General features: G+C 43.5%; 1 protein-coding gene across 1 annotated transcript; it reads left to right on the top strand.

The window, feature by feature from the left end:
* Positions 1 to 1,208: 1,208 nt before the first annotated feature.
* Positions 1,209 to 6,453, top strand: LOC117727929 (aldehyde dehydrogenase, dimeric NADP-preferring-like). Its single transcript, XM_034528478.1, has 9 exons — positions 1,209 to 1,499; positions 1,583 to 1,814; positions 2,785 to 2,870; positions 3,146 to 3,354; positions 3,748 to 3,865; positions 3,956 to 4,097; positions 4,183 to 4,349; positions 4,445 to 4,544; positions 6,140 to 6,453. The coding sequence occupies exons 1-9, from the start codon at positions 1,209 to 1,211 to the stop codon at positions 6,451 to 6,453; spliced, it is 1,659 nt and encodes a 552-aa protein (XP_034384369.1).
* The last annotated feature ends 3,840 nt before the right edge of the window (positions 6,454 to 10,293 follow it).

The following is a 10,293-nucleotide window of genomic DNA, read 5'->3' as shown; positions in this document are numbered from 1 at the left end:
CACACACACACACACACACACACACACACGCGCGCACACGTTATAGACTGAAGCAAATATGTTGGGGGGTTCTATCAGATTGACAACAAGCCACTTAATGAAAATAAAACACTTAACATTATGATTTAACCTATTAAAAATAAATTATACTTCTGAAAAAGACTTAATTTTAAAAGCAAAAGAGTCATGGGGAGGATTTTAGTCTTTTAATAAAGATAACAAAATACTTTTTTATAAAAAGCATCAAATCAGCAGATATCTTTGTACTTTTGTTTTAAGAAGAAAGCAAACACCTAAATCTGGGTTAAAGAGGAAACAACGTTCTAGTTTTAAAAACACCTGTTCCTATATTTGTTGCCTACTTTGCTTGAACACACGTTACAGTTGTCCCCGTCTGCTTTCACTGGTTTTACAACTAGTTTTGCTCATTACTGTTGTCCACTTGTTTTGAGACAAATATATGTGTTAATATGTGTTAAAGGCAGTTTTCTTGTGAAGCTGTACGATGACACTTGTGTTACCCTTTGGCTTCACTAATGGCGGGTTATATGTGTCATCTCCTGTGTGCTTGCTGTTTTATTTTGAAGTCCTGTCTCGTGTGTCCTCTGTGTCCCTGCACTTCCTGTCCCTGTGATTGTCTGCCCAGTCCCTGATTGTGCATTCCCTTCACCTGTGTCTCGTTCCCCTGTATATTTAGTCTCTGTCTTCTCCTTGTCCGGTGCCAGATAGTTATTGTACTTCCCGTGTGGTCCTTGTCCTCGTATGACTCTTTGCATAGTAAAAGAGAGTTTTTTCATGTTACCTCAACTCCTGTGTGTTCCTCTCAGTTTTGCCCTCGGAAACGTTAGTGAACGTGACAATATGACTGTTAAGTGCTCATTAATGTTCTTTTGTTGGTGAGATTACCTATTTTTGTGGGAAGTTCACATTGTCGTGGCTCCCTCAACAAAGATCTGTGTGGATTATTACAGAAAATGATCTCCGTGACATACAAACGTTCATGATACTTACACATTTTGTTCAGCAAGATAATCAATCTTCCTGACATATTCCAGGTCGCAGAACAGAGCGTCAAAGCCTCTTCAGCTCGTCTTTCCCACAGACCATATTTTAGGCATGAAAGCAAAAACCCATTTAAAACCAGACATTGACTTCGAGATGTGCAAAAACTAATTTATGTGTTTTAGGACTCAATAATTTAGATATACATGTACGGTGAAAGGGAGGCGGTCAAGTGTTTGCTCAGGGCCCAGCTCATGAAGAGTATATTCCAACTGGACAAGCCTGCCGTCTCACGTCTGTGTCTGCAGTTTCAGAGGCTCTTCGTTGTCCTCAAGCTATCAATGGAGAGGCAGGCGGTGCAGCGGGCCAAGGAGGCCTTCCTGAGCGGCAGGACTCGGCCTCTGGAGTTCCGGCTGCAACAGCTTCATGCCCTGCAGAGGATGATCACTGAGAAGGAGGCCGAGATCTCCACTGCTCTCAAACAGGACATCAACAGGGTGAGTGGAGACTGGGCATGCCGCTGCATGTGATCATTTATTGCTCCAGTAATAATGTGACAAGCCTGCTGGACTTCCTGCAGAGCCAGTACGACACTCCGCTCTTGGAGCTGATCGGCATTGAGAATGAGATCAAGCTGGCTTTAGAGAAGCTGGCAGTGTGGGCGGCTCCACGGCCGGTCGAGAGGAACCTTCTCACCATATCTGATGAGGTTTATATCCAGCCAGAGCCTCTGGGGCTGGTGCTCATCATTGGGGCCTGGAACTACCCGTGGGCTGTCACCCTCCAGCCGCTGGTTGGAGCTATCGCTGCCGGTAAGGAACCTGTCTGTCTCCAGCCCGTCAATGCTTCTTTACAGCTCACGTCCGCCTCCAATGCCCATGGACAGAATGATCATGAAATCTTCTTATGGTGACACTGCCAGACTGAAGAAATATAATAAAAATAATGATTTAAAAAAAGAAAAGAAAAGGAAATCCTCTGCTTCATCACTTCCTTCTGCATCATAACAAGTAAGAGCGGTAACAATCTTTAAGTAAAAAGGGAATTGTGCCATATACATTTGGCCTCTATTATAATTCAAGTTCAGTCTTTTGTTATGTTTTCTATAGTTTAGGAACATGTTAATTCCACTTCTATTTTATTGGGAAAATATTATACATGTTTAGCATTATATTGAGCAATTTAAGTAATTATTGATTTATATTACCAGGTATTTGCATATATAAAAATAGTATGACATTTTAGCCATTTTTTACATATGCCCATGTTTAACGGTGCAGTGAGTAGGATTTACAGTTATTTAATGGCAAAAATGGAATATAATATTCATAACGCTGTTTTCATTATTTTATAATCACCCCAATATAAGAATGGTTTAGTTTTTTATTAGCTTAGAATGTGCCCTTCCTTCATATCTACATATGGAGTGGGTGCTCCTCACAAAGTCTCCTTGCACCGCTATGCTACAGTAGCCCAGAAGGGACAAAACAAACACTCCAAACGTTGTTACGTTACCCGAAGGCTAACATAGCTCTCCGACACACAGGCAAAGAAGGGAGGAGTGGAGGTGTGTTCAGACAACAGTTAAGATGATAAATCAAGTTAAATATATGTTAATGTCTTTAAATATGCCTGTTGGTCTAACTTTTTATAGTACTCCTTTGAGAATAATTGAGAAGCAAAGTCTCTCCAGTGAACTTCACCCTCAGTCTCCTGCCTGTGTGCTCTCCGTCACTCAGTGACCTCATTCCATTCACAGAAGGCTGTGTTCTCTCTCTCCAGGCAACGCAGCCGTGGTGAAGCCGTCAGAGCTCAGCGAGCACTCGTCCCTCCTCCTCCGGGCTCTGCTGCCTCGCTATCTGGACAAGGTCCGAACACCGGCTGCTATTGTTGATGGAATCATGTTCAGCGCTGTTGTAACGTCAAAAGCCTTGTACCACCAAAGTACATTGCATCATAGATATGTGGCCACTGTATGAGAGGACTCCCTCCATCATTCTATTGAGAGCTGACATAATGTTGACCGAGTCAGGAACTTTTCCAAAAAGGCTTTATAATGTCCTTAGTTACCACTTTTAGGTGACATAGTTGCATATTTAAAGATACAAAAAGTGAAAAATAAAACGTTGCTGTTTGTTTCCAGGATCTGTACCCGGTCGTAACGGGTGGAGTGTCAGAGACACAGGAGCTGCTCAGGCTCAGGTTCGACCACGTCTTTTACACAGGAAGCAGCACTGTGGGTAAACTGGTGATGGCGGCTGCGGCTCGCCACCTCACCCCGGTGACCCTGGAGCTAGGAGGGAAGAGCCCCTGCTACATCGACAAGGACTGTGACATTAGAATTGCCTGCCGGTAACAAATGTGTTATGCTGAGAACACTACCATGTGTATTTGATGACCCGTCGAGGTTAATCACTTTGACCTAAGAGGCGGCTGCTTTTACTGCTACAGCCGCTATGTCTGCAGTCCTGCTAAAGTCTATGTTCATTACCACTGAACACAGTGCATCTGGAGTCTGAACATTAGCACTAAACTCAAGTGATAATGTTAATGTGTGTGCATGAAATACTCTATTGGATTTTGGTTATCAATTGTTCTCAAAACTAATCTTGAGCAAAAGGTACCCTAGATTAAAAAAAATGGTCCAACTCTTTCCTCATGAAAGCAGCGCAGCCTTGTGTGTGCTATAACGAAAAGTACATGAGAGCATTGACGATGTGTACTTCCATCCCTGTCTGTGTGCAGTCGTATAACATGGGGAAAGTTTGTCAACTGCGGTCAGACGTGCATTGCTCCGGACTTCATCCTGTGTGAACCCTGCATCCAGGGCCGAGTGGTGGAATGCATCCGGCAAACTCTACTGGTACCGCCCTTTAAACCCGTCTACGCTAGCTCCAAAATACAAATGAAACGGCACAGCTTATAATTAAAAAAAATTTCAATTTCATCGCAGGAATTTTATGGCGCTGATCCCAAATGCTCGCCCGACTACGGACGAATCATCAACCAGCATCATTTCAGCAGAGTCATGGGTCTGATGGAGGGCTACACCCCCGTGGTGGGTGGACAGAGTGATGCCTCTCAGCGCTACATTGGTACGAAGATAGAGCGAGGAGATGAATATTTCAGAGTGCTGAAATGAATATTTCTGTTTAATGAACACTGTTCATGTACATATAGCCCCAACAGTGCTGAAGGATGTGCCCCCTCACTCCAGGCTGATGCAGGAGGAGATTTTCGGGCCCTTGCTGCCGATAGTGACTGTGAGCGACATGGACGACGCCATCCGCTTCGTCAACGAGAGGGAGAAACCTCTGGCCCTCTACATCTTCTGCTCCGATAAGAAGGTGAGAGCAAACCACAGGAGTGAGGAGATTTAAAGCAGGTTGTAACATTTAATGTTCCTTATGTTTCTCCTTTCTTCTCCTGCTGTTTCTGGAAGGCCACGAAAAGAATGATTGAGGAGACCTCAAGTGGAGGAGTGACGGTCAATGATGTCATGATGCACTACACACTCAGCTCACTCCCATTTGGTGGAGTCGGTAAGGCTGCTTCGAAGTTCTTAGTGAGGTGGACATCCATGTCATCCATCTTTACATACAGTCTATACAGTCCTGTATTCTGTGGAATTTTCTCTGTATTCAGGCACCAGGTGACAATTCAAAATATAAAAAAATTAATGGAACATGGCTCTCAAGCATTCTGTGTTGCTTTAAAATATTTGTTTCTCCTGTTAGATCAACTTTTCTCATTTAATGTTATCTATGCTGAGTCAACACACCTGGAGTCTGTCCCTTCTGTCTTTAACCTCTTTAAACGTTTACGTGGCACCAATTGACCTCAATGATGAATGGAATTAATTTATAAACCTCTGCAATTAATAATTCAATTAAATTCAATTCAGTTTATTTTGTATAGCCCAATATCACAAATTTGCCTCAGAGGGCTTTACAATCTGTACACATACGACATCCCTGACCTTTGACCTCACATCGTATCAGGAAAAACTCCCCAAAAATAACCTTTGATAGGGAAAAAAGGGAAGAAACCTTGAGGAGCGCAACAGAGGAGGATCCCTCTCCCCGGATGGACAGATGAATAGATGTCATGTGACCAGATGAACAGAGTTACAGAGTTACATAAACACATTACATGAATATGACAATGTATGAATGGAACTCCAATCCATGAAACAGAAGGAGGTAGAGAGGAGGGGGGGCGGGGCATCAGCAGGGGCCATGGCAGGAGGCCGGCTAACCAGGCATCAGACACCTCCAGGTCCAATGGACCCTATTCCTCTGCTCTTATGTGTTTCAGCAAGATTTCTGCTTATGTTCAAAACTTTCTTCACATTCAAAACATTATCCCACTGATCTGCATTCTCTGCAAGAAGTCGGGGAATAGTTTACATATTTTGAGAAAAACATTGTAATATTCCGAGAATAAAGTCATATTTCCAGAAAAGAAATCTACCTGCCCTGTAAAACTGATACATACAGAAAAGTACATAGCATAGATCCCCTCAATCACAAACATTCAAACCAGCAGTGTTATTTATTTGTACTAGTGTGCAATAGCTTTAGATAATATCTTAGAATACTGTGCAAATATCATAAAGTATGATTTTACTTTTCCCATCGTTTTTGTGTGTAACATCGCTGCAGTGACCATAGATGTGCTGTCAGGCGCACAGAGTGCAGTGGAGACGCCACTCTCTGCATCTCACTACCACAGTTAGCTGTCTTATAGACATATATAGGTGGGCTTTTTAGGAAATAATAACCGAGGTCCGGAGCAGTGATTCTGGTCCTCGGTCTCTCTCCGCATGTGCAATAGAAGATAATGAAAACGTTATGTGAGGAGTTTGCTCAAATATATAATAGGGACAATTCTGTCGTCCCAAAATATTGGTCGAGGACATGTGCAGACCTACACGTGTCCAGACTGAGTCTTTGAAGTCGTTAGCCTTTCTTCTCCCCTTGCTGTCTTCCCACTGGTTGGGCTGGTGGATATGAGTGCACTAACACCCACATTACAGGACTTATGAATGCTGAATAGCAGACTCCATAAAGTAGAATGTTTAGTTCAGTTGTAAATTCAAAAGACATGACTGCAGACTTGTCTGTGACCCCTTCAGGTGAGAGTGGTATGGGCCACTACCATGGTAAACACACCTTTGACCAGCTGAGCCACCAGAGGGCGTGCCTGGTCCGCTCTCTGCGGATGGAGAATGTTAACTTAGCCCGCTACCCTCCTCAGGACCGCCGGCGGGCGCGCAGGGTGCAAATGGCCCTGAGGTCACCCATGATCGACATGTCCAAAAGGACGTTCATCTGGGCGGTCACTGCCACCATCATCGGCTTGGGCCTGTTCATCGCCCTGCTCGTCATCCTGCTCATAGCGTCCGGCCTCAACTGTACCTGCTGGTACTGGAGAGGCTTTTATAACTAGAGAAATTGAAACTTTCCTTCCTAGGATCTATCCAAAGAAGAACGATACAAGTTCCATGTAAACAGCTCTGAACCCACTTTGAATCCTGTTTTGTATTCAGATATTTGTAATGTTAGTGCTTGTAGCAGGTGTAATAATTAATTAAACTATGTAATGACAACTAATTGAGTCATAAACCCATTAATTTGTGAGAAAAGGTGAAAGGGATTGATGGCTTGATTAGTATTAGGAACTGAATTTAACATTCAATTTAGGATGCCACCCTAAATTATATTTATCATCTATGTCTCAATCTCAGGGTCTCTACAGAGTTATTGGCATGGTGTACAGTGACATATTTCATACACACAAAAATTAAATGATTACGTTTTTTGTAAAGGAAATATTTGATCTGTCAATTTCACACCAAAATACTAAACAGCAAATAAATGAATGCATGAATAACGGTGAACCACATATGAATTAAGAGACTTAGATGTGACCGGTAGAAACAGTGTCTGATGTTGATTATTGTTCATTAATAAAATGTATTGTTTCTTTATGTTTGGATCATATTTCGTCAGCCATGGTCCAATCCCTCAGCGGAACACTGAATAATCTGCTCTTTGTAGCTGGAGGGGTCTTTCTATCATCTTTGCCAGTCTGAACATTTATTTTCATTTTCAATTGGAGTCTCTTTATAGTTGGAACCAGTCTTCAGCACGTTGGGGCGGACTGCAGTAGTGTACGGGTCAGGACCTCAAGACAGGAATAAGAGGCAGAGCAGCAAGTTCTTAAGTCTTAGTTGGAGCACAAGTGAAAGAGGAGGACTTTTCAGGTTCTTGCTTCTCAGGTTGGATGTCCTCTCAGCACGTTTCAGCCTTCCAGCCTGCAGACGGACAGAACTGTCCACCAATCACGTCATTTGATTAAGTCCTGCAAAGCTGTGTTTAGGGTGGAAGCTGCTTTTGTGCAGTACTGCATATGTGTCCGTGGGTTTAAAGAAAACCTTGATGTCCAGTTTATTCGTAGAGTCAAAGTCTTGTCCTTTAAAGGTGGTTGTGTCCAGAAAGTCGGCCGAATCAAGACTTTGAGTGGATTTAATTTATTTAAAGTCTTAAGGAATTCCTCAAATTCGGCCTGCGAATGAGTCCAAATTCCCCAAATGTCGTCTAGATAGCGGTAATAATGTAGAGGTTTGAGGGCGCATGTGTTAAGTGCTGATCCCAGTCTGCCATGAAGATGTTGGCGTAAGCCGGTGCGATTTCTTCCCCATGGCCGTCCCCTTAGTCTGTAGGAACCACTCGTCGTTGAATAAGAAGTCATTTTTGGTAAGGTTGATGTCCAATAGAGCAATTAGCTCTTTTTCAGGTCGGTGCTTGTCAGGGTATTTCTGAAAAGCTTTTTTTACGGCTTGTATTCCTTCCACTAATTCAATATTAGTATACAAACTATCTATATCAATTGTGAAGATAATATACTCCTTAGGGACTCTGGGGTTTTTGATTAAGTCAACAAAGTGGTAAGTATCCTTGATATAGCTGGGGTGTAGTACTGACAACGGTTGAGAAAAAAGTCCAAGTATTCAGCCGTGCCGTAGGTCTCGCTGCTGCAGTCTGAGACAATAGGGCGGCCCGGCGGGATTTTGTGAGGGATGCTCCATTTGTCCGGATCCTTGTGGACCTTAGGGAGCATATAAAAAAATATGTGTCTTGGAATAGAGGGTCCAGCCAAATAGATTTTCTTTTTGAAGTCAATAAATTTCTTCTCATAAAGAGATTGTAATATCCGGTTTATTAAAGGAATAGTATCTGGGTAAATTGGGCTCTTTAGTTTAGTGTAATAGGTCACATCATTGAGTTGCCTGTACCCCTCCCATAGATAGTTTTCCCTGTTCCCTTGTCCGCCGGTTTAATGATGATATCTTTCTTTTTTGAAAGGGCCTCCATTTCCTGTTTCTAAATTGTTGATTTCCGGCTGTAGCCGGAACTGGTTAATGAGGGATTTTTTGTCCAAATTTATAATTTGTTCAACCTCTGGAGGTAGAGCTGAGAGTGGGGGGGTCCAGGTGGACCGTTGTGTAAAAGGTTTCGCCTTTTTCTCGTGCGATCCCTCATAATATGCTGCCAATTTGAGTTTCCGATGGTAATCCTGCACGTCCAGATTAGTTTGTGCTATAATATTTTTATTCGTGTTAATATACGGAATGAAATTTAGTCCCTTAGATAGCACTGAAAATTATTCTTTGGTAAACACTGTGTTTGTTGTTAAGTTGATAACAGATTTGTCCCCCTCCTGTGGTGACAGGTTTGTGGGGACATTTAATTTAAATACTCACACCAATGTTTAAAAAGAGCTTCCCCTGTGTCTGATGTCTGTTTCCGTCTGGAACAGGGGAGCAGGCAGCAGTGGGATGTGCAGCTCCAGTGACTTGGCGATGAAACTGTTGAGTTGTTCCAGCCATTGTTTTTCATCCACAGGCAGTCCATCTGAGTAGTTGACCTGTGGTATGAAAATCTCAGCAGAAGGGAATTTTAGATTAGCAGTTCTGATTAGTCCCTGTAATTGTCTGATGGCAGTCTCTTTCACTCTCTGCGTCCTGTTACATAGTCCAAGGGATAAAATAACCTTCTGTACTGTGCCCCCTGAAGTGGATATGTTTGATATCAGTGTTTCCGCATGTTTGAAGTTGGCCCCTGGGAAAGAGTCAATCTGTAGGTGAATGTTATTATTTGGGGGCAGTCTGTGAGTGTTTGAGTCCCCTAATATGACCCATTTTTTGTGGATGTTGATTTTCCAGTCTTGTTCCTTTCTTTTGGTCACTACGTGTCTGGTGGGTCTGATAAGTCCTGTTGAATAGGGCGTGGAAATTCCTGTGATGTTGAGAGGGGTTATTAGGGTCTGTATTGCTCGCGGCAGTGAGTTGGTCATTGTATTTTTTGGGGAGGGTTTCAGTTGTGGGTCAAAAGATTGAATTGTGAACGGGCCCTCAGGCTCCCGGTCCAAGAGGTCCATCAGTTGTTCCTTCGAGGGTTCCATAATGTGGTGGTCTGGATGGAAAAGTGTCCTGCAGGCCACCCGATCAGTCCTCTGTGGTTTGGGTGTGGGGTCCTCTTCCCCTGTAGGTGTAGATTCTGGTTCCTCCTCCTGTAGGTGTTGTCGTCGCCGCTTCTGTGTTTGGGGAAAAGAGGTCGGAAGAATTACCTGGATCTTCCAGGTCTATTAGGGTCCCTGTAACGGGTCCCTCTGTTTCAGGGGGATCCCCCAGGGGAGGTTGTGGCTCTGGTGGGGTTGTTGTGGTTTCCTCCGTGTCCAGGGAGGGAGGACTGCCTTGTGGTCTTCTGTCTTGTGGAGGAGAGGGCATGGTCGGTGGTGTCTGTTGTGTCTCACCCTCATCTAGAAGCGATGATCCTTTCCGGTGTGTTCAAGTATCCCCTTTCTTTTATGATTTCTGTGGCCTGTTTTATAATGTCTTTGGTCTGGGAGATAGTGTCTCTGTCCAGCCTGTGGCCCACGCTCCTTTTGACCCATAATGTGGCCATCTCAAACGGTGTGTGCCACTCCCCTTCAGAAAGTGTGTATAGATTTTCAATCTCAGTTTTCATGACTGTGTTGTAATGCTGTCTGAGGGTCCCGATGGTGGACTGCCCCCAGCTATTTGCGTTTTCCTCAATGAGGAGCATAGTATGGTCGTTAGGGACTGCAGGCTTTATTAAACGTCTTAGATGCTGCATTGTCTTTTGTATGGCATAAGGAGGATTGTCTTTACTCAGGTTTTTAAGATGGTGTGCCGTCCTAATTACTTTGGAAAAAATCTGTCACTTTAAGGAAAAGTCTGGGTCCTCCGATCTGCGTCTGTCC

This window comes from Cyclopterus lumpus, chromosome 25, assembly GCF_009769545.1.
Source record: "Cyclopterus lumpus isolate fCycLum1 chromosome 25, fCycLum1.pri, whole genome shotgun sequence".
Taxonomy (NCBI): domain Eukaryota; kingdom Metazoa; phylum Chordata; class Actinopteri; order Perciformes; family Cyclopteridae; genus Cyclopterus; species Cyclopterus lumpus.
This window is presented reverse-complemented; position numbering and strand designations above follow the sequence as displayed.